This window comes from Oryx dammah, unplaced genomic scaffold (assembly GCF_014754425.2).
Source record: "Oryx dammah isolate SB20612 unplaced genomic scaffold, SCBI_Odam_1.1 HiC_scaffold_8, whole genome shotgun sequence".
NCBI lineage: Eukaryota > Metazoa > Chordata > Mammalia > Artiodactyla > Bovidae > Oryx > Oryx dammah.
Genome location: NW_024070192.1, coordinates 56,697,730 through 56,723,159, shown reverse-complemented (window position 1 = coordinate 56,723,159; position 25,430 = coordinate 56,697,730). Strand labels below are relative to the sequence as shown.

Sequence of the window (25,430 nt, the reverse complement as noted above, 5' to 3'; positions counted from 1 at the left end):
GGTGACCTCATAGAATGAGTTTGGAAGTTTACCTTCCTCTGCAATTTTTCTGGAAGAGTTTGAGTAGGATAGGTGTTAGCTCTTCTCTAAATTTTTGGTAGAATTCAGCTGTGAAGCCATCTGGACCTGGGCTTTTATTTGCTGGAAGATTTCTGATTGCAGTTTCAATTCCCATGCTTGTGATGGGTCTGTTAAGAATTTCTCTTTCTTCCTGGTTCAGTTTTGGAAAGTTGTACTTTTCTAAGAATTTGTCCATTTCTTCCACGTTGTCCATTTTATCGGCATATAATTACTGATGGTAGTCTCTTATGATCCTTTGGTTCTGTGTTGTCTGTTGTGATCTCTGCATTTTCATTTCTAATTTTATTGATTTGATTTTTCTCCCTTTGTTTCTTGATGACTCTGGCTAATGGTTTGTCAATTTTATTTATCCTTTCAAAGAACCAGCTTTGGGCTTTGTTTTTGCTATGGTCTCTTTTGTTTCTTTTGCATTTATTTCTGCCCTAATTTTTAAGATTTCTTTCCTTCTACTAATCCTGGGTTTCTTCATTTCTCCCTTTTCTAGTTGCTTTAGGTGTAGAATTAGGTTATTTATTTGACTTTTTTCTTGTTTCTTGAGGTATGCCTGTATTGCTATGAACCTTCCCCTTAGCACTGTTTTTGCAGTGTCCCACAGGTTTTGGATTGTTGTGTTTTCATTTTCATTCATTTCTATGTATATTTTTATTTCTTTTTTGATTTCTTCTGTGATTTATTTGTTATTCAGCAGCGTGTTGTTCAGCCTCCATATGTTGGAGTTTTTAATAGTTTTTCTCCTGTAATTGAGAATTAATCTAACTGCATTGTGGTCAGAAAAGATGCTTGGAATGATTTCAATTTTTTTGAATTTACCAAGGCTAGATTTATGGCCGAGGATGTGATCTATCCTGGAGAAGGTTCTGAGTGCACTGAGAAAAAGGTGAAATTCATTATTTTGGGGTGAAATGTCCTATAGATATCAATTAGGTCTAACGTGTCTATTGTATCATTTAAAGTTTGTGTTTCCTTGTTAATTTTCTGTTTAGTTGATCTATCCATAGGTGTGAATGGCATATTAAAGTCTCCCACTATTATTGTGCTATTGTTAATTTCTCCTTTCATACTTGTTAGCATTTGTCTTACATATTGCGGTGCTCCTATGTTGGGTGCATATATATTTATAATTGTTATATCTTCTTGGATTGATCCTTTGATCATTATGTAGTGTCCTTCTTTGTCTCTTTTCACAGCCTTTGTTTTAAAGTCTATTTTATCTGATATGAGTATTGCTTCCCCTGCTTTCTTTTGCTCTCTATTTGTGTGGAATATCTTTTTCCAGCCCTTCACTCTCAGTCTGTATGTGTCCCCTGTTTTGTGGTGGGTCTCTTGTAGACAACGTATATAGGGGTCTTGTTTTTTGTATCCATTCAGCCAGTCTTTGTCTTTTGGTTGGGGCATTCAACCCATTTACGTTTAAGGTAATTATTGATAAGTATGATCCCATTGCCATTTCCTTTATTGTTTAGCATTCGAGTTTATACACCCTTTTTGTGTTTCCTGTCTAGAGAAGATCCTTTAGCATTTGTTGGAGAGCTGGTTTGGTGGTGCTGAATTCTCTCAGCTTTTGCTTGTCTGTAAAGCTTTTGATTTCTCCTTCATATTTGAATGAGATCCTTGCTGGGTACAGTAATCTGGGCTGTAGGTTATTTTCTTTCATCACTCTAAGTATGTCCTGCCATTCCCTCCTGGCCTGAAGAGTTTCTGTTGAAAGATCAGCTGTTATCTTTATGAGAATCCCCTTGTGTGTTATTTGTTGTTTTTCCCTTGCTGCTTTTAATGTTTGTTCTTTGTGTTTGATCTTTGTTAATTTGGTTAATGTGTGTCTTAGGGTGTTTCACCTTAGGTTTATCCTGTTTGGGACTCTTTGGGTTTCTTGGACTTGGATGATGATTTCCTTCCCCATTTTAGGGAAGTTTTCAACTATTATCTCCTCAAGTATTTTCTCATGATCTTTCTTTATGTCTTCTTCTTCTGGGACTCTTATGATTAGAATGTTGGGGCATTTGACATTGTCCCACACGTCTCTGAGATTGTCCTCATTTCTTTTAATTCGTTTTTCTTTTTTCTTCTCTGATTATTTCTACCATTCTATCTTCTACTTCACTAATCCTATCTTCTGCCTCCATTATTCTACTATTTGTCCCCTCCAGAGTGTTTTTGATCTCATTTATTGCAGTATTCATTACGTACTGACTCTTTTATTTCTTCTAGGTCTTTGTTAAAGGTTTCTTGCGTCTTCTCAATTCTTGTCTCCTGGCTATTTATCTGTGATTCCATTTTGATTTCAAGATTTTGCATCATTTTCACTATCATTATTCAGAATTCTTTATCAGGTAGTTTCCCTATCTCTTCTTCTTTTGTTTGGTTTAGTGGGCATTCATCCTGTTGCTTTACCTGCTGGGTATTCCTCTGTCTCTTCATCTTGTTTATATTGCTGTGTTGGGGGTGGCCTTTCTGTATTCTGGCAGTTTGTGGAGTTTCCTCATTGTGAGTAGTGTTGTATGGGTGGCTTGTCAATGTTTCCTGGTTAGGGAAGCTTGTGTCAGTGTTCCGGTGGGTGGAGCTGGATTTCTTCTCTCTGGAGTGCAGTGAAGTGTCCAGTAATGAGTTATGATATGTCAGTTGGTTTGGAGTGACTTTGGGTAGCCTGTATATTGAAGCCCAGGGCTGTGTTCCTGTGTTGCTGGAGAAATTGCATGGTATGTCTTACTCTGGAACTTGTTGGCTCTTGGCTGGTGCTTGGTTTCAGTGTAGGTATGGAGCTGTTTGATGAGATCCTGTAGATTAATGTTCCCTGGAGTCAGGAGTTCTCTGGTGTTCTCAGGATTTGGACTTAAGCTTCCTGCTTCTGGTTTTCAGTCTTATTATTACAGTAGTCTCAAGACTTCTCCATCTATACAGCACCATTGATAAAACACCTAGGTTAAAGATGAAAAGTTTCTCCATAGTGAGGGACACCCAGAGAGGTTCACAGAGTTACATGGAGAAGAGAAGAGGGAGGAGGGAGTTAGAGGTGACCTGAATGAGATGAGGTGGAATCACAAGAGGAGAGAGCAAGCTAGCCAGTAATCACTTCCTTTTGTGTGCTCCACAGTCTGGACTGCTCAGAGATGATCACGGAGTTATACAGAGAAGAGAAGAGGGAGGAAGGAGACAGAGGTGGCCAGGAGGATAAAAGGGGGGGGGAATCAAAAGGAGAGAGACAGATCCAGCCAGTAATCAGTTCCCTAAGTGTTCTCCACCATCAGGAACACATAAAGAGATTCAGAGAGTTGGGTAGAGAAGAGAAGAGGGAGGGAGGAGATAGAGGCGACCTGGTGGGAAAAAAGGAGAGTCCAAAGGGGGAGAGAGCAGTCAAGCCAGTCATCTCACTCCCAAGTAAACGTGGGTACTGAAGATTGGTTTCTTAAAGGTACAAAATTGATAACAAATACCAAAAAGCAAAGATTAAAAATCTAGAGTAGAAGTTAGATTTTCAAAAATACAATATTAAAGAAAAGAAAGAAGAAAAAAAAAAGAAAGAAAAGTCACAAAAATTATAAAAATATATATATATGATGTTTGCTTTAAAAAATAGGGTCTCTTTTTTTTGCAAATTAATAGTAGGTATAAAAATGAAAATTAAAGGAGTAATAGAGGACTTAAATTTTTTTAATTAAAAAAAAGGATGATAGTAAAAATAGTAAAAATATATCTAGGACTTTCTCTGGTGTCGTTATGGGCAGTGTGGGGTCAGTTCATTTTCGGATAGTTCCTTGGTCTGGCTTATATTTCTCAAGAACTATAGGCCCCTTCCTATGTAGTCAGTACTAACTACAGGGTTTTAATCTATTGCACTTGTCACTTTCAAGATGGTTCCCTCTGTTTTAGCTTCTTCTATTTGCTGGTCTCTTCAGTATCTGATTTCCGCCCTGACACAAGGGCACGGTGGTGGACACTTTTTTAGGCTCACTTGTTCAGTTGCGCTGTGGGGAGGGAGGGACACTGCAAACAAATAACACTGGCGTGTGCTCACAGTGTCTCAGCCACACTGGGCCTGCCCCTGCTCACGGCGTGTGTGCCCTCCCTGCCCACGCTGCTCAGGCTCTAGGTTGCTCCACTGAGAACCGTCCGAGGCTGGCCCTGGGCTGCATGCATCTCCCAGGTCTAAGCCGCTCAGGTTCAGGCACTCAGGTAGTCCTCAGAGGCGCAGACTCCGTTGGGCCTGTGTTTTGTGCCCTTCCCAGGTCCGAGCAGCTCAGGTGATGAGGTGTTTGGTGAGCGCGGTCACTGCAACTTACGCTTCCCCCATCCCTGCCGGTCGGTTTTCTGGGTGTACAACCAGTGCACCTTCTCAGGCGGATGTTGACTGTCCAAAACCCCAAGAAGTCTTGGTTAGCAAAGAAGCCTGCTTGCAGTTTGGTAGATAATGTCTCTCTGGGGCTGCGATTGCCCCCTTCTGGCTCTGGCTGCCTGTCACCGGAGGGGGATGGTCTGCAGCCGGCTAGCTCTGTTTAGTCCTTTGTTCTGTAAGCAGGCCTGACGGTGTCTTAAGTTAGGGCTTTTCACGTAGCTCTAGTCAGTCCTTTGTTCTATGAGCGGTCCTGGCGGTGTCTTAGGTTAGGGCTTTTCGCGTGGTAGCTATCCCACAGTCTGGTTTGCTAGCCCAAGTTAGTTCCCTCAGATTCCCCTCGGAGCATTCAGGCCCAGTCCTTACTCTAAGCAATGCAGCCTGCCCCTCCCTGCCCAGCCCCCACGTGCTAGTGGTGGGTGCAGGTGTCTGCGCTGCTTCTCCACTGGGGGAGTTACCGCTGGGCATGTAATCTGTGGGTTTTAATTATTTATTTATTTTTCCTCCTGATTATGTTGCCATCTGTGGTTCCAAGGCTCACCACAGACTCTGCAGTGAGAGTGTTTCCTGGTGTTTGGAAACGTCTCCATAAGACTCTTTTCCCGGAACGGAGCTCAGTCCCTACCTCTTTTGTCTCTCTTTTTGTCTTTTATAGTTTTTCCTGCCTCCTTTCGAAGACAACGGGCTGCTTTTCTGGGTACCTGATGTCCTCTGCCGGCATTCAGAAGTTGTTTTGTAGAATTTACTGTGTTTAAGTGTTCTTTTGATGAATTTGCGGGGGAGAAAGTAGTCTCCCTGTCCTATTCCTCTGCCATCTTAGGACCGCCTCCCCACCAAAAATTTAAGTTTTATATATGAATTTTGATAAAATTTTTAAAGGTAGTATTTTAAATGTAAATTCATATTTCAATGGATTGGAAGGATTATTTGCAATCTAGTTCTGTCATTTATAAGATTTCCATATATACCTGGGCCTTTCTAGACTCTTTATTCTACTGGTTGACTTGGCTTCATAAGTCTTGATATATTTTCCCACCTTGTTCTTTGCAGATATTACTTTGGCTATCTTATCCATATAAATTTTAGCCAGAATCTTGCTACTTTGAACTTATAGATTATTTTGGGGAAAATCAACATCTTTATAAGTTTAAATCTATCTGTGAACATGTTTTGTCCTCTTATTCATCTGTATCTTCTCAATGGCATATAATAATACACTTGAGGTACTTTTTTCCAATACGAGCCTTATTAATCTCTGTTAGATTTATTTCCAGATACCTCACACTTTTTTGCCATTATAAACAGTGGGTTTTTTTTTTAAGAGTGTTTATTTTAGAGCAGGTTTGGGTTCACTGCAAAATTAAGGGGAACATACAGAGATGTCCTAAATACCCCCACCTCTACACATACTTAACCTTGTCTGTTGTTGACCTCCTCCTTCAGAGTGACACATTTGTTATAATTGATGAGCCTACATTGACACAGCATAATCACCGAAAGTTTGTAGTTTACATTATGGTTTACTCTTGGTGTATACATTCTGTGTTAGGTTAGGACAAATGTATAGAGACATACATCAATCATTATGGTATCATACAGAATATTTTTATTACATAAATGATTCTCTGTGTACTGCCTATCATGTCTCCATAGCCTTACCCCCACCATCCAAATCCATCACAACCACTGATCCTTTTATTGTCTCCATAGTTTTGCCCTTTCCAAAATGTCATATACTTAGAATCATACAGTATATAGCCTTTTCAGATTGGCCTCTTTCAGGCAATAATAAGCATTTAAGGTTTCTCCACGTCTTTTCATATCTCTTATCTAGATGGTTATTTATCCCTTTACCTACTGAGGACTTGCCTGGTGGCTCAGACAGTAAAGCGTCTGCCTACAATGCAGGAAACCTGGTTTCAGTCCCTGGGTGGGGAAGATGCCCTGGAGAAGGAAATGGCAACCCATTCCAGTATTCTTGCCTGGAAAATCCCATGGACAGAGGAGCCTGGTAGGCTACAGTCCATGGGGTCGCAAAGAGCCGGACACGACTGAGTGACTTCTTTTTTTTTTCTTTTCTTTTTACCTGCTGAAGAACATCTCAGTTGCTCCAAGTTTGGATAGTTATGAATAAAACCTCTGTAAATGTCCATGTGCACGTTTTTGTGTGGACATAATTTTTCAACTTCTTTGCATAAATACCAAGAAACTTAATAGATGGACCGTATGTTAAAAAGATGTTTAATTTTGCAAGAAACTGCCGACTCTCCCAAAATGGCTGTACTGTTTTGTATTCTCACCAGTGATGAATGAGCATTCCCATTGCTGTGAATGAGAGTTCCCAAAGACCTGGTGGTTTGGGAACTCAGGAAATCACCCAGTTCTCCCTGAATTGAGGCACTGATTTAGCAAAACTGATTCTGTAGCCTTTAGAGTAGGAAGACTGGAGCAGTCAGAGCACAGTTTCCTTCCTCTCATCTAGGTGTTATGTTCTTACCTACTTAATGTGACAGCAGAACATTGTTTTCTAATTACCAAACAGTATTAGAAGTTACCATACCCATTTTGATAAAAAAAGGCAGAGGTGGTTGGGGGGCTTACATAAGCCAAGTAGGGAATGAGCATGCAGAGCTTCCTTAGCAACTGCAAAGAAATACTTGGTCTCCAAATTAGTAATTTACTTCCTTTTTATCAATACCAATATGATTTTAGAGCCGATAAGAATGTATTCAGTATTTGGCATTTTGATAGCAAAAGCAAAGTGCTGATAGTAATTGTACAAGGCCTACATGCCAGTAATTTCCTATTTTGTAGCTTCAGATCAAATATTGTGCAAGAGTCATTATATCAGTGTACAAGAATTTTTCTGTAATATTCTACTTGTCAACACACAGAAGAGTCCCCATTAAATGTTGGCTTTCCTTTTTTTTTCACCTGAATCCACAAATCCACGATAAGAATCCATTTTTACTTTACCACACTCACGTATATAACTGAAACAAAAATCTCAAAGCGTTACTTAGCCTTTTTTACATCCTTGTATTCTTATTTAATACTCAATTCCAGTCCAGTCTTATAATATTAGGTCTTATAATTTACTAATAAGTTATGCACCAACATTTGAAAATACTGTTAAAAATCACTGCTTGTCAAGCAGCTTACCAGAAACATTCTAAAAATATTTTTATATTAGCCTGGAGAAGGCAGTGGCAACCCACTCTAGTATTCTTGCCTGGAAAATCCCATGGATGGAGTAGCCTGGAAGGCTGCAGTCCATGGGGTCGCTGAAGGTCAGACACGACTGAGCGACTTCACTTTCACTTTTCACTTTCGTGCATTGGAGAAGGAAATGGCAACCCACTCCAGTGTTCTTGCCTGGAGAATCCCAGGGACGGGGGAGCCTGATGGGCTGCCATCTATGGGGTCACACAGAGTCAGACACGACTGAAGTGACTTAGCAGTATTAGCCCAAGTTTTTTTGTTCTATTTTGTTTGTTTGTTTTAGTTAACACTATAGTGCCTCGTATGAAATAGTATATCACTTGATCTGAGGTCAGACTACTGACATTCTGTGAAGATGGGGAAATGCCAGTGTGCTCACCCCTTCAACCATGTCATCTTAAAGAAGAGAATCAGATTTTGTAATCCATCTGTTAAGAATGCTTGTTTTTTACCCATATGTTTCTCTGGTTTTTTGGCTTATATTTTCCTTTATTTTTTAAAAATATTTTTACTAAAGCATAATGGATACAGTAATAAATAGAATCATACAATATGTACTCTTTTGTAACTAGCTTCATTTGCTGATCATTCTGTCTGACTCATAAGATTTCTTGAAATGCTGTCTTAAGAAGGAATTGCTGAGTCACTGTAAGTCCTGCTTTTGTTTAGTGGACAAAAAACTTTTTGCTTTTGTAATAATATGGCATTTAGAACCAAAAATATAATTATCTTGCTGTGATTCTAGTCGTCATTGCTATATTAAAAATTCACACAGTGCTATACCTGCTACTGGCATGAGATTACATCTAGAAAAGGCAAGATTGGAGCCTCCATTTAGCAGTGTTCTAAACTTAGCATCAGCAGACGATGGTCCATGAAGATATGATGGGTTTACCACAGTAATCACGTATCATAAATAGGTTATATTAAAATCACAACTGGAGTCCTTGCTCAATCAGTTATGTGATTGTATTTTAACAAGGGAAATAGAATAGAATGGAAAATATTAATGTGAACTGTGTATAATAAAAGTGATAATGTTTAGCTGATACTTGGGTCATGATATAAATGATATTTCTCACTGTGTGTAGCAGTAAATACTTTATACGCACTTCACTACATACTCATCCATGAAATATTACATGTATATTAAACAGCTGCAGTGTGTGTGGCATTGCTAGTTGCTCCAGCACATGTTATAATGTAAATAAAACTCAAGCCTGTCCCTCAAGGAATTTAGGATATAATGTAAGAAAATTCATGTATACAAATAAAGTTTAGAAATGCATTGTGATAAGGCCATAGTAATAACAGAACTTAGAGCACTCAGGGAAAAGTTGTAACAGAGGTGGCATTTGAGTGAGTTTTCATTTTTTGTTTTGGTGTTTTCTTGGCTATGCCACATGACTTGCTGGACAGGGGATCAAACTCAGGTCCCCTGCCATGGAAGCGTGGAGTCCTAACCGCTGGGCTGCCAGGGAATTCCCTTGAGTGAGTTTTGAATCATATAGGATTTTATCTGCTCAAGAGGTGATCAGAGTGATGAGTATTAGCATGAAAAAATAAATGTGATAGTAAGCAGAGAGTAATCTACTTTTTAAAAAAGATAGTTGAGTACATGCAGGTCAGAGAAGAAAGGAAGAATAAATATTAAACTTTGACACTGACTAGATGCTGAAGCTGATTGAAGGCAGAAGGAGAAGGTGACGACAGAGGATGAGATGGTTGGATGGCATCACTGAGTCAATGGACATGAGTTTGGGTAAACTCCGGGAGTTGGTGATACATAGGGAGGCCTGGCCTGCTGCAGTCCATGGGGTCGCAACAGGTCAGACATGACTGAGCGACTGAATTGACTGACTGTACCTGTAGTTAAGTTAGTAACTATTAAGGAGAATAGTGATATAATCAAAGTGATATTTTAGAAATAGTAATCTTAAATAGATGGGGAAACAGTGGAAACAGTGTCAGACTTTATTTTTTGGGCTCCAAAATCACTGCAGATGGTGATTGCAGCCATGAAATTAAAAGACACTCCTTGGAAGAAAAGTTATGACCAACCTAGATAGCATATTGAAAAGCAGAGACATTACTTTGCCAACAAAGGTCCATCTAGTCAAGGCTATGGTTTTTCCAGTGGTCATGTATGGATGTGAGAGTTGGACTGTGAAGAAAGCTGAGTGCCGAAGAATTGATGCTTTTGAACTGTGGTGTTGGAGAAGACTCTTGAGAGTCCCTTGGACTGCAAGGAGATCCAACCAGTCCACTCTGAAGGAGATCAGCCCTGGGATTTCTTTGGAGGGTATGATGCTGAAGCTGAAACTCCGGTACTTTGGCCACCTCGTGCAAAGAGTTGACTGATAGGAAAAGACTCTGATGCTGGGAGGGATTGGGGGCAGGAGGAGAAGGGGACGACAGAGGATGAGATGGCTGGATGGCATCACTGACTTGATGGACGTGAGTCTGAGTGAACTCCGGGAGATGGTGATGGACAGGGAGGCCTGGCGTGCTATGATTCATGGGGTCACAAAGAGTCGGACACGACTGAGTGACTGAACTGAACTGAACTGAACTGACTGAATCTTAAATAGTGTTGTTTATCTTGGAAGGGGTTAAAGTGGTGGTTGGTAGTCTAGACAGGGGAGCAAAGAAAGACTGCAGATATGGATGAATAAAGAGAGGTGAGAAGAATGAGAAAGGAACAGAGAGACATATCTAACACATTGACCAAACAAGTATGCTGTCAATGAAGCATGCGTTTGAATGTCAGAGCAAAGGAGAATGAGTTAAAGGTAACCCCAGAGTTTTTTATTAGGGTGATTAATGATCTATTAGATTTTCCCTGGTGGCTCAGATGGTAACGTGTCTGCCTACACTGCGGGAGACTTGGGTTTGATCCCTGGGTGCGGAAGATCCTCTGGAGAAGGAAATGGCAACCCACTCCAGTACTCTTGCCTGGAAAATCCCATGGACGGAGGAGCCTGGTAGGCTACAGTCCATGGCGTTGCAAAGAGTCGGACATGACTGCGCAGCTTCACCTCACCTCAATGATATACTGGTTTTTTACTAGGAAGAAGGAATAAGAAGAGAAAAGTAGAGAAGATGATGGGCTGTGTTTTGGAAAAAGTTCATGATGCTGACTGGTATAAATAACCGAAAGGCAATAAGGAACTATACATCAGGAGAGGGACTTGCAAATTATGTGAAGGGTGATAGTTGTAATAGCATGGCAGTGCATGTTATCACTCAGGGACAGCTTGTAGAGAAGGTGGCAGAAAAAGACAAACTTTGGGGAACTTTTCTCCATTTAAGAAATAGAAATGAAATGAAGTCATTAGAAACAGCCTAAATATCCTGAGGGTAGATGAGACAGTAGAGTATCAAAAACCTAGGGAAGAGAAGGTTTCAAGGACAAATGGCTTGAGCAATACTATGTGTAAGAAAGTGGTTAAGGAAAGTTGATGAGGGGCATATTTTTTCTCATAGTAGGTTGTTTGGTGACACTACAAGTAATTATTATTAAAATATGAGGAGGGAGGAAAGATATGTAAACCAGATTATAAGAAATAAAAGGATTAGGCAGGGGAAAATAAGGGAATACACAGAAATTTTAAGGAAAGAAGGTAATTGGATGGGATGGTTCATAATGGAACGCTTTATCAATAAAATTAGACTGAAACAGTGGTTGTTGTTCTGTTTAAGAATTGAGGTTGTGAATGTGGCCAGTGCAATAGTGGCTATCCAGAATTGGCACAAGTCAAATAACTTAAAAACGGTGATGGTGGAGCAATAGTGAAGGGAGAGCTGAGGTGAGGCCCTCTGAGCGCAGCGCAGTGACTCTCTGTAGGGTCTTATGATACTACATTGCAGACTTGAGAAAGCAGAATAGAAATGATTTATAATGTTGTTTACCAAGTATCACAGAGGTCCGGGGGCCCAAGGGTTGAAAATGATATCATGAGAACCAGGTAAGAAAGAGATGTAAGAAGGTAAAGAGGATAAAGGTCAAGAGCTGGAGGTAGATTAGAAAATAGGTATCTGTCTGGAATCATTGATGTTAAATAGCAACAGTTTATCTCATTCAGTTCAGTTCAGTCACTCAGTCGTGTCCGACTCCCTGTGACCCCATGAATCGCAGCCACACCAGGCCTCCCTGTCCATCACCAACTCCCGGAGTTCACTCAGATTCACGTCCATCGAGTCGGTGATGCCATCCAGTCATCTCATCCTCTGTCGTCCCCTTCTCCTCCTGCCCCCAATCCCTCCCAGCATCAGAGTCTTTTCCAATGAGTCAACTCTTCGCATGAGGTGGCCAAAGTACTGGAGTTTCAGCTTTAGTTAGCATCACTTCTTCCAAAGAAATCCCAGGGCTGATCTCCTTAGCTGAAGCATATTTGGAAAGTCACTGACCACGAAGGGGCTTTTCAAAGAATTCACAAGTAATATCTATGGCCAGGTTTTGCTGCTTAGCCCTAAAATAACAATAGAGTTTAAAACATTTTGTAAATCATAGTTTGTTCTCTGAATGTTAGTGTAGTGTTTTGCCTCCCAAAATGATACCATGGATTCTTTCATTCATGATTTATGTTCATTTTAAACTCAAAAATGATGACTATATGCCTAAAAACCCAATCCATAATTTATCTTAGTAAATTTTTATAACTCTGTTATCTGGATTCTTATTTAAACTCTTAAGTTCTTCTTAAGAAGAATTTTGCTTCTTAAGCTAACGAGGTAGAATAAGCAAATCTGAATGTTGAGTAGTGTTTCCCAGAATGTTCTCGGTAGACATTAGTCCCATGAGATGCCACAAAATAAAGGAGGGTTGTGTGTGTAATATGGTCGGAAAACAAGTCGTTAGGTTCCAATTTGGGGTATTCAAAATGCTATTTAGCATATCAGAGCTACTAGAAGACCTGCAGGGAAGAAAGCTAACTTTTCTAAATCTTACATTTCTCTAACTTAGCTGACCTGCAAGGACCACTGCCACCATGACCATCACCCTCTTATGGTTTTATGCAAAACTAGTATCTTTTGGAACACTCTTTGGGAATATTGCTACATTTGAGACTGTATTCAGAAGTAATCTAAACAATTTAAGAATGAAATAGAATAGCAAAGACAGATGAATATGAGATCATATATATTATGGATAATGACCATAAATACACAAAAGCAAATGTGTCAGGGCAAAAGGAAGCAGTAATTTTAGGAAAAATATTTCTGCCAAAACTTAAGGGATGACTTCTACTTGTGATATCCTAGGATTTGGAAAGCAAATCTAAGTTTATCATTTCCATACCAGCATGATTTATTTTGAACAGTTAGTAAAAATCTGAACTCAGTGGGAATCTTCAAATAGCTGCTTTTTGGCTGTGAAAATGCCCTAGGCATGTTGGTAAACTTTTGAGCTCTTTGCCTCATCTGTGAAATGAAGACAAGGTTTTAAAAATAATGCTAAAGATTTAATATTGAAAATAAGTAGTCCTTAGCAGTGTATCTGTACAAAATTCCCAGTCAATGGTTGATATTATTAACTATTTGTATTATTTTTTTCCTACTCTGCATTCACCTCTCCTCTCTGAAGGGCCCTGCTTTTAAATCTCATGTTTAGATAGCAGTCAGTTTCTCTATTCAGTCCTTTAAATTGTATTTTCTATACTTTATTTTTAGTTCTAACTTCCACATAGAAAAGAGATGTAATTAGACTTGGATTTTTATCTCTGATAAGATTGCCATTGTTTTTTTGTTTACCTTGTAATTGTTAGAGATCAAACTAGAAGTAAGAGAAATTGTCATCTCTATTTCCTTGTTGTTTTTGTTCACCTGTGCATGAATTATTAATATCCTCAAGACACAATTTCTGTGCAGGAATCTTTTTAAGGCACTTTGGCTGATATGTTTTCTTTACTTAGAACAAGTCACATAATCAATTAATGTACTTTACTGGGTTCATGTAAACTATCTTGGTTGATAATGTCCAGTATTTTGTTAGCTGTGGATACGTACTTGGAGTGGATATCTTTAGGGAACAGTTGATGTTGTTAACTCATAAAGTCTTTTTTTTAAATAGAAGTGTGGTTGATATACTATGTTATGTTAGTTTCAGGTGTACAACATAGTGATTCAACTCTCAGTGCTATACAGTATATTCTTATTGCTTATCTAGTCATTTGTATCTGTTATCCCATATGCCTAATTTGGCCCTCTCTTCTTCTCTTTCCTTTCCAGTAACCATAGGTTTGTTTTCTATTGCTGTGAGTCTGTTTCTGCTTTATATATACATTCATTTGTATTATCTTTTAGACTTCACATGTAAGTCATATCATATAGTATTGCCTTTCATCTGTCTAGCTTATCTCACCAAGTATAATATTCTCTATGTCCAAACACGTAGCTGCAAATGGCCTTATTTTATTCATTTTTATGGCTGACTAATACTACTATTCAGGCAGGAATCCCTCAGAAGAAATGGATTAGCCATCATGGTCAACAAAAGAGTCCGAAATGGAGTACTTGGATGCAATCTCAAAAACGACAGAATGATCTCTGTTCGTCTCCAAGGCAAACCATTCAATATCAGAGTTATCCAAGTCTATGCCCCAACCAGTAACGCTGAAGAAACTGAAGTTGAATGGTTTTATGAAGACCTACAAGACCTTTTAGAACTAACACCCCAAGAAGATGTCCTTTTCATTATAGGGGACTGGAATGCAAAAGTAGGAAGTCAAGAAACACCTGGAGTAACAGGCAAATTTGGCCTTGGAATACAGAATGAAGCAGGGCAAAGATAATAGAGTTTTAACAGAAATAGAAAATGCACTGGTCATAGCAAACACCCTCTTCCAACAACACAAGAGAAGACTCTACACATGGACATCACCAGATGGTCAACACCAAAATCAGATTGATTATATTCTTTGCAGCCAAAGATGGAGAAGCTCTATACAGTCAACAAAAACAAGACCAGGAGCTGACTGTGGCTCAGATCATGAACTCCTTATTACCAAATTCAGACTCAAATTGAAGACAGTAGGGAAAACCGCTAGACCATTCAGGTATGACCTAAATCAAATCCCTATGATTATACAGTGAAAGTGAGAAATAGATTTAAGGGCCTAGATCTGATAGAGTGCCTGATGAACTATGGAATGAGGTTCGTGACATTGTACAGGAGACAGGGATCAAGACCATCCCCATGGAAAAGAAATGCAAAAAAGCAAAATGGCTGTCTGGGGAGGCCTTACAAATAGCTGTGAAAAGAAGAGAGGCAAAAAGCAAAGGAGAAAAGGAAAGATAAGCATCTGAATGCAGAGTTCCAAAGAATAGCAAGAAGAGATAAGAAAGCCTTCTTCAGCGATCAGTGCAAAGAAATAGAGGAAAAGAACAGAATGGGAAAGACTAGAGATCTCTTCAAGAAAATTAGAGATACCAAGGGAACATTTCATGCAAAGATGGGCTCGATAAAGGACAGAAACGGTCTGGACCTAACAGAAGCAGAAGATATTAAGAAGAGGTGGCAAGAATACATGGAAGAACTGTGCAAAAAAGATCTTCATGACCCAGATAATCATGATGATGTGGTCACTAATCTAAAGCCAGACATCTTGGAATGTGAAGTCAAGTGGGCCTTAGAAAGCATCACTATGAACAAAGCTAGTGGAGGTGATGGAATTCCAGTTGAGCTGTTTCAAATCCTGAAAGATGATGTTGTGAAAGTGCTGCACTCAATATGCCAGCAAATTTGGAAAACTCAGCAGTGGCCACAGGACTGGAAAAGGTTGGTTTTCATTCCAATCCCAAAGAAAGGCAATGCCAAAGAACGCTCAAACTACCTCACAATTGCACTCATCTCACACTCTAGTAAAGTAATGCTCAAAATTCTCCAATCCAGGCTTCAGCAATACGTGAATCGTGAACTCCCTGATGTTCAAGCCGGTTTTAGAAAAGGCAGAGGAACCAGAGATCAAATTGCCAACATCCGCTGGATCATCAAAAAAGCAAGAGTTCCAGAAAAACATCTATTTCTGCTTCATTGACTATGCCAAAGCCTTTGACTGTGTGGTTCACAATAAACTGTGGAAAATTCTGAAAGAGGTGGGAATACCAGACCACCTAACCTGCCTCTTGAGAAATCTGTATGCAGGTCAGGAAGCAACAGTTAGAAGTGGACATGGAACAACAGACTGGTTCCAAATAGGAAAAGGAGTATGTCAAGGCTGTATATTGTCACCCTGCTTATTTAACTTCTATGCAGAGTACATCATGAGGAACGCTGGACTGGAAGAAACACAAGCTGGAATCAAGATTGCCGGGAGAAATATCAGTAACCTCAGATATGCAGATGACACCACCCTTATGCAGAAAGTGAAGAGGAGCTTAAAAGCCTCTTGATAAAAGTGAAAGAGGAGAGCAAAAAAAGTTGGCTTAAAGCTCAACATTCAGAAAACAAAGATCATGGCATCCGGTCCCATCACTCCATGGGAAATAGATGGGGAAACAGTGGAAACAGTGTCAGACTTTATTTTTGGGGGCTCCAAAATCACTGCAGATGGTGAGTGCAGCCATGAAATTAAAAGATGCTTACTCCTTGGAAGAAAAGTTATGACCAACCTAGATAGCATATTCAAAAGCAGAGACATTACTTTGCCGATTAAGGTCCGTGTAGTCAAGGCTATGGTGTTTCCACTGGTCATGTATGGATGTGAAAGTTGGACTGTGAAGAAGGGTGAGCACCAAAGAATTGATGCTTTTGAACTGTGGTTTTGGAGAAGACTCTTGAGGGTCCCTTGGACTGCAAGAGGATCCAACCAGTCCATTCTGAAGATCAGCCCTCGGATTTCTTTGGAAGAAATGATGCTAAAGCTGAAGCTCCAGTACTTTGGCCACCTCATGCGAAGAGTTGACTCATTGGAAAAGACTCTGATGCTGGGAGGAATTGGGGGCAGGAGGAGAATGGGATGACCGAGGATGAGATGGCTGGATGGTATCACGGACTCGATGTATGTAAGTCTGAATGAACTCCGGGAGTTGGTGATTGACAGGGAGGCCTGGCATGCTGCGATTCATGGGGTCGCAAAGAGTCGGACACAACTGAGCAACTGAACTGAACTGAACTGAACTGAATACTCCATTGTGTGTATATGTTTTATATATATAAACACATACATATTGAAAGCACTTATAAACACATACATTATAAACACAGCCTTAAAATTTGGATTTTAATGAAAAATTGTTAGAATAAGAATTTTAAAGATGACAGTAATGTATACAGATTGTGTATACCTCATAAATGTCTAAATTCTGTATTAGTAGCAAAAATATAAGGTTAAGCTTAAATGAATTGTTACCCCAGATTATTTAATATTCTCTTTTATCTAACGAAACAACTCCAAAGTAAGAAACTGAATCTTGTTATTGTAATGCAAAAGCCTAAGATTCATCAAAAGAGAATTTTAGCTCTCATAATTAGTGTCTAATATATAACTTTTGTCTCGTATTTTAATATTTACAGTTTCTTCCCTGTGATTGCTTTGTTGCTGTTGTTCAGTTGTTGAGTCATGTCCAACTCTTTTTGGCCCCACAAACTGTATCACACCAGGCTTCCCAGTCCTTCACTGTCTCCCAGAGTTTGTTCAAACTCATGTCCATGAGTCCATGATGCCATCCAACCATCTCATCCTCTGTCACCCCCTTCTCCTCTTGCTCTCAATCTTTCCCAGCATCAAGGTCTTTTCCAGTGAGTCGGCTCTTTGCATCAGGTGGCCAAAGTGTTAGAACTTCAGCTTCAGCATCAGTCCTTCCAATGAATATTTAAGACTTATTTCCTTTAGGATTAACTGGTTTGATCTCCTTGCTGTCCAAGGGACTCTCAAGAGACTTCTCCAATACCACAGTTCAAAAGCATCAATTTTTTGGCCCTCAGCCTTCTTTATGGTCCAACTCTCGCATCTGTACATGACTACTGGAAAAACAATAACTTTAACTAGACCCGACTTTTGTCACTAAAATGATGTCTCTGCTTTGTAGTATTCTGTGTAGCTTTGTAATATTCTGTCATAGCTTTTTTTTTCAAGGAACAAGTGTCTTTTAATTTCATGACTTCAGTCACCATCTGCAGTGATTTTGGAGCCCAAGAAAGTAAAATCTGTTACCGTTTCTACTTTTTCCTCATCTATTTGCCATGAAGTGATGGGACCAGCAAATTTGAAAAACTCAGCAGAGGCCACAGTACTGGAAAAGGTCAGTTTTTATTCTAATCCCAAAGAAAGGTAATGCCAAAAAAATGCTCAACTACTGCACATTTGCACTGACATCACACGCTAGTAAAGTAATGCTTAAAATTCTCCAAGCCAGGCTTCAGCAACACATGAACCGTGAACTTTAAGATATTCAAGCTGGTTTTAGAAAAGGCAGAGGAATGAGAGATCAAATTGCCAACATCTACTGAATCATCGAAAAAGCAAGAGAGTTCCAGAAAAACAACTATCTCTGCTTTATTGACTATGCCAAAGCCTTTGACTGTGTGGATCACAATAAACTGTGGAAAATTCTGAGAGAGATGGGAATACCAGACCACCTGACCTGCCTCCTGAGAAATCTGTATGCAGGTCAGGAAGCAACAGTTAGAACTGGACATGGAACAACAGACTGGTTCCAAATAGGGAAAGGAATACGTCAAGGCTGTGTATTGTCACCCTGCTTATTTAACTTCTGTGCAGAGTACATCATGAGAAACGCTGGGTTGGAATAAGTACAAGCTGGAATCAAGATTGCTGGGAGAAATATCAATAACCTCAGAAATGCATATGACACCACCCTTATGGCAGAAAGTGAGGAAGAACTAAAGAGCTTCTTGATGAAAGTGAAAGAAGAGAGTGAAAAAGTTGGCTCAACATTCAGAAAACTAAGATCATGGCATCTGGTCCCATCACTTCATGGCAAATAGATGGGGAAACAGTGGATACAGTGTCAGACTTTATTTTTCTAGGCTCCAAAATCACTGCAGATGGTGACTGCAGCCATGAAATTAGACGACGCTTACTCCTTGGAAGGAAAGTTATGACCAACCTAGACAGCATATTAAAAAGCAGAGATATTACTTTGCCAACAAAGGTCCGTCTAGTCAAGGCTGTAGTTCTTCCAGTGGTCATGTATGGATGTGAGAGTTGGACTATAAAGAAGGCTGAGTGCTGAGGAATTGATGCTTTTGAACTGTGGTGTGTTGGAGAAGACTCTTGAGAGTCCCTTGGACTGCAAGGAGATCCACTCAGTCCATCCTAATGGAAATCAGTCTTGGGTGTTCATTGGAAGGACTGATGTTGAAGCTGAAACTCCAATACTTTGGCCACCTGATGAGAAGAGCTTTCTCATTTGAAAAGACCCTGATGCTGGGAAAGATTGAGGGCAGGAGGAAAAGTGGACGCCAGAGAATGAGATGGTTGGATGGCATCACCGACTCGATGGACATGGGTTTGAATGGACTCTGGGAGCTGGTGATGGACAGGGAGGCCTGGCGGAGAAGGTGATGGCACCCCACTCCAGTACTCTTGCCTGGAAAATCCCATGGACGGCAGAGCCTGGTAGGCTGCTGTCCATGGGGTCACTAAGAGTCGGACACTACTGAGTGACTTCCTTTCACTTTTCACTTTCACGCATTGAACAAAGAAATGACAACCCACTCCAGTATTCTTGCCTGGAGAATCCCAGGGATGGGGGAGCCTAATGGGCTGCCGTCTGTGGGGTTGCACAGAGTCGGACACGACTGAAGCGACTTAGCATCAGCAGCAGTAGCAGGGAGGCCTGGTGTGCTGCAGTTCATGGGGACACAAAGAGTCGGACACTACTGAGCGACTGAACTGATGGGACCAGAGGCCATGATTTTCATTTTTAGAATATTGAGTTTTAAGCCGGCTTTTAGTTCCTCTTTGCTATTTGTCATTAGGTGGTATCATCTGCACATCTTAGGTTATTGATACTTCTTCTGAGAGTCTTGATTCCAACTTGTGATTCATCCAGCCTGGCATTTTCGTCATGTGTTCTGCATATATGTTAAATAAGCAGTGTGGCAATATACAACCTTGACATACTTCTTTCCCAATTTGGACCAGTCCGTTGTTCCCTGTTCTGTTCTAACTCTTCCTTCTTGTCTTGCCTACAGATTTCTCAGGAGACAGGTGATTCCTTAGATGAAATGGAAAAACTTAAGCATGAAAGAAGTAATGCCTTGGAAGAAGTGAATACACTTAAGGTAATCTCCAGTTTAGCTTCCTTATATTTTCTTTTGTATAAAGAAAAGAAAGAAAATTATCTTGTGTTGAATTCTGGAGTATCGAAACTTAGTTTTTGGTTTTTTTTAAAGAATATCAATATCAAATAGCTTAGTATAGAATATTAATATCAAATTAATTAATATTTATTTCCTTAGCTGACCTTTAGAGAGTAAATTTTTTAGCTCATATACTCATTATTTATATTTCACAGTCAGTGATTTCCTCAGCTGACCTTTAGAGAGTAAATTTTTTAGCTCACATACTCATTATTTATATTTCACAGATTCATTGTGAACAGTGTGGTTTGTAGTCATACCTTCTAATCTGACTGCTTCTAACCCCTTTTTTTCTCACACTGATGGGAAGCATGAAGAGCCAATGAAGCAAGCCATGACAATTTTAGATCCTCAGATGTTCATGGGAAAATACATTTTCTCCTATGTTCATGGGAATACTTCAGGGACATCTTGTTTTGCTAACATAATTTGAAATTAATAGATTGAGATTTAAAGGAAATAAAAACAAATGTATTTCTCAAATATACTATAAGATTTTCTTTCTCTATATATGTTTTAATTTTGTGTTTAGAATATTAAATTTGTATCTTAATTTTTATGGAAAGCCAGTATATTTTTTAGGTCTTCAAGAAAAGCAGTGTAACTACTTGTTTTCCACTAATTCATCATAGGAGTATATTTAAATTTTTTTTCTGTGTTTATTTTTGGCTGTGCTGGGTCTGCATTGCTGCACAGACTTTCCTCTAGTTGCAGAGAGTGGGGGTGACACTCTAGTTGTGGTACACGGCCTTTCGTGTGGTGACTTGGACTGTTGCAGAGCGCGGGCTCCAGGGCATGCGGGATTCAGTAGCTGTGGCACATGGGCCCAGCACTTGTGGTGCCCAGGTTCTAGGTCACAGGTTCACTAGTTGAACCTGTGCACAGGCTTTGTTTCTCCAATGCATGTAGGACTTTTCCTAGGTCACGTTTCGAAAGCCTGAGTCTCCGGCATTGGCAGGCAGATTCTTTACCACTGAGCCACCAGGGAAGCCCGAAATTATTTTTAATTAGTTTCTTAAATAAGTGAAATTCTATTATTTGTTTCATTTTTATTGAGGTAAAATCTTTACACCAAATTAAAAAAAGAAAGAAATTTCCGTGCTACTTTAGTTTTTAAATTCTGACCTCTAGAGGAAGCTATTGTTTAACATATCTTATTTACCCTTTCAGAGACTTTCTCTGTGTACCCAAGCATATGCTAAAAATTATGTGTATATTTGCTTCTTTAACTTCCACAGAATTGTTTCATATGTTATACACTTTTTTACAACTTGTCTTCTTTTTTTCTCTTTGTTATTAGCATTATATCTTAGATAACTTTTCAGGTTAATATATACGAATTTACTTAATTCTTTTCAGTGCCTCTCCTATCCTCCAAAGGTTCTGTTCTAGATTATTTAACCAGTTCCCTATGATGAAATGTAAAAGATCTGAGAGCCTCAGAAAATTCTGATGAACCATAAGATTCAGTGACTTACACAGAGTAAATTATATAAATATGCTATCTTACCAGTATAACCAACACTGCAGATGTTTTTTAAGAGAATGAGAAAAAACTACTGTCAATTATTAAAGCTAAATTTATATTTTTCATCTTAATTCTTGATCATGTCTAACTCTTTGTGACTGTAGCTTGCCTAGCTCCTCTGTCTGTGAAATGCTGCAGGCAAGAACAAAGGAGGTTGCCATTCCCTACTCCAAGGGATCTTCCTGACCCAGGGATCAAACCCGGATCTTCTGCATTGCAGACAGATTATTTACTGTCTGAGCTACCATGGAAGCCCCAGTGTTTATCATTGTTAAATTTAGTTGATATATTTTTGTTTTTTACTGGAGTATCAGTGGTAATAATTAGAATTTAATTTAAAGATGTATTCATTTAACATTTAAGCAAAGCTTTCCGGAGGAACTATTGAGTAAATCAGGATTTGTATTTAAAATTTACGAGATGTAAGTGAACATATCCTACTGTGACAAAACCTGAAATCACAGGTAAAACATATTTTATATAATTTCCTTCACCTGAAAACCTATCTATTGGCTGAGAGCCAGTTGCTTAAATACAGAAAAAACTACACAGCAATAAATGTTTTGTTTGAGATAATCTTTGTACTTTGAGTTTTTCTGCTTGTATTATACACACATCTACACAAAAAGCAGAGGTTGTTAAATGGATTTCACAGAATGTGTAGATGTCTCTCATCACTTCCCATTATCCTTTGATCTGTTTATCATGTCTGATTTGAGTTACAAATAAAAATGGAACCAAGAAAATTTGATGCCAGTGGCTAATTTTTATTCTGCAAGAATGATTTTTAAAAGTTCCATGGGCTTTATTTAACTTAAAGCCTTTCTGCAGAGTTCATATTGCTACCGCTTTGCAAAGTTGAATGAAAATAGATATATTTTCCATTTACAGATGCAAAAAACTAGGACACAAAGAGTGAAGGTGACTTACCAGAGCATAAAAGCCCAAGAGCCAGAAGTTTCTTGGCTTCTGTTCTGCGGCAGATTCGTTAGATTGCTATGTTATATTCATCTTCATGTACCTTCATTTCATCTCTTAGACAAGAATGAACTCAAGTATAGCAGAAAGTAGATTGCTTCTTGTAAACATTCCAATGTTGCCATGAATGTTTACCACTCATTATAATCTAGCAATTCCTCTGCTCAGGTTTATAAGTAAAATGGCTCTTAAAGTACTTATAGTATCTCTGATTTGATCAATAAAATGTGGATTTATTTATGACATAACAAAATTGAACGTTTTAGGGTGTTATTCTCAATATCCTTAATTTTAAGTTCAAAGATTTTAATATTTGTTTGGGATGCCAGTATTATTCCACCTTAGTAACTATTATTTCATATTTTGATTACACTAGTTATATGTTCATTTTTATGGATAATCTTACAAAAATTAACTAAATTGGGAACATTATGGTCAACTCTGTTTCATAGTCCTCTTTCGTATGTACGGTAAGAGGGACTTCTAAGTTATAATAGTCATGCTCCTCAATTTGCAAACTCTTTGACAGTGATAGCTATTACCTAGCATTTAGTTGACATTTATACATTTTGATCCTGATTGACTTATTTTGGGCGTCAGATTTTTAGGTTTTTTAAAAAGTGGCTAGTAAGGAGTTTCCTGGTGGCTTAGTAGTTAGGAGTCCCGGCTTTCACTGCCATAGCCTGAATTCAGTTTCTGGTCAGAAAAAAAAAAAAATGTGACTAATTATAGTAACAGAAAAATGTGACTAATTATAGTAACAGAAAATATGTTTACATCCCAATTATACTGTAAAGAGCTAATTACTTTTAAATGGCATGTATAAGGCAGAAAAGTGACTGGGAGCTACATTTCCAGATTCTAGAAACTGGATGTTTGAGGAATTTGTAAGCCTTGAAACAAAGCCCTGAAAATCATGCTCATTGATACCTTCTTAACAAGTTGTTAATTCAGTGGCTTTTTAATATAGGAAAAATTATTTGAATCGGAAAGGCAGAGGAAGCAATTGACAGAAGAACTCCAGAATGTGAAACAAGTAAGTGCATATATTGTTTATATGTGTCTTGTGGATGTGTGTGTGTAGACAAATGAGATATAATTGCAATGTATTGATGTGTATAATATCTGAGAGCCTACAGATATATAAGTATAGCATAGTGTACTGCTGCTTTCAGAGCTGGGTATCTATGGACTGAAACAATCAGTCTCATTGCTTTTCTAGTCTTTTTTCTTTCTCTTCTATTTTTCCTTTTTCTTTTCTCTGTTACTCATATTCATTTTATTAAAAGTAAAAGCAAATCAAGGGGGAAAAAAAACACTTCCAAGGCAAAGCATTTTAAAATTTTTCTTTAGTAATAAAAAGTAAAAATTTATTTTCACTCTTTATCATTCTCCAAAGAATTTTAAGTAACTTACAGCAAAACAAATGCAATGATATCATGAAATAGAGATACATGTAACAAATAAAAGGTTAATAAGAGTAGAAAGTTAAGAGGACATTGCTATAGATCAGTGGCAGTCACCTGATTTTGAATCTCCCCAATATTATCCTCCCAGAAAATATAAAATTTACAGAGCACATAAAACCATACAGGAACCCACACCTTTTTTTTTTTTTTTTTTTGGATATATCATGCATGGCTTCTGGGATCTTAGTTCCTCGACTGGGAATTGAAACTTGGCCCATGGCAGTAAAAGCACTGAGTCCTAACCCCTGGACTGCCAGAGAATTCCCGGGACCTACACCTTAAATATGGCTATTGGATAGAGAGCACCAGAACCTGCAAGGCCCATATAAATAGAGTTTAAAATTGCAACAAACTGTTGCAACTTGCCTGCCACTGAAACTTGAGTAGGGGAGGCTTAAAAACTCTGGAAAGACAAGGGAGAACAGAGTAATTAGACAAAGTACTACAAGTAAGATCACCTCCCAAAAGAGAAAAATTTAACTATTAGTGACAAAATACTAAACAGTGACCAGGACTTGGTGGTTCTCAGAACTTGAGGAAGTATGTGCAACCAGAAGCAGCAGCATTCTAGAATCATTGTTTGGAGAAAAGAATCAATAAATAGAGAAGGGGTGGTATCCCTTGGAGGCTAAGAAATAACAAGAGAAAAGGAAATAAGAGGGGGAAATTAAGGGTCTTGCAGAAATGAAAGAGAAACAAGACATACCAAGCCTCCTCCATCTACCCTCCATCATGACCATCAACAACATGATCCATAAAAAGAAATTGCACAGAAGAGGGTGCTGTTGAACTAAGAATTCTTTCTGTTAAAGAATTGGGGGGGGGGGGGGCGGAATCTGTCCCTGTCATTACAAAACAACTGTAAATATCAGACAATATGAATTAAAGCTTTTTTCCTGATGAAAATACCCCAAAACAATTCAACCTTAAAACTGTAACACAGAATAACTCAAAATAAGGAATTAAAAACAAAGACTTAGAAAATGACAAAAAACAGGGATAAATGAAATGAGAGTTGATGAAACCTAGGAAAGAAAGAGAAGAAAAAGACAAAATGATGCTAGAAATGGAAACTATACTACAGGTTTCCCAAGGAAGAATATAATCAAATGAAAAGGCATCAAAGAAAACCAGAAAAATAAGAATGAAGTAAGTAAAGGATTTTCATGAGGAAGTAAATCAAAACAACTGAACAGCACTAATATTTTGAACTATAATCCAAGAAAACTTTCAGATGTAAAAGATGACCTGGAACTATTATTGGGTGGTAGGGAAAGGTCAGTTTAGGGTACATCCTAGCAGACTTTAAAGACAGAGCCTGAAACTATTATTGGGTGGTGGGGAAAAGTCAGCTTAGGGTACATCCTAGCAGGCGTTAAAGACAGAGGGGAAATACATGGTTCCTCCAAATGAGAGGGTCAGATAACGTACAAAGGTGATAGAGTGAGACCAACATCAGCCTTCCTGATGCAGCATACAAAGTAAGGCATTGGT

At 38.8% G+C, this 25,430-nt stretch overlaps 1 protein-coding gene across 1 annotated transcript in view; it reads left to right on the top strand.

Annotated features, from left to right (window-relative positions):
- STXBP4 (syntaxin binding protein 4) overlaps positions 1-25,430 on the top strand; it is a 233,329-nt gene that overhangs the window by 91,655 nt on the left and 116,244 nt on the right. Inside the window, exons 12-13 of the mRNA XM_040244299.1 lie at positions 19,794-19,883; positions 23,438-23,503. Coding sequence (XP_040100233.1) covers positions 19,794-19,883; positions 23,438-23,503 — 156 coding nt within the window. The remainder of the gene's footprint in view (positions 1-19,793; positions 19,884-23,437; positions 23,504-25,430) is intronic.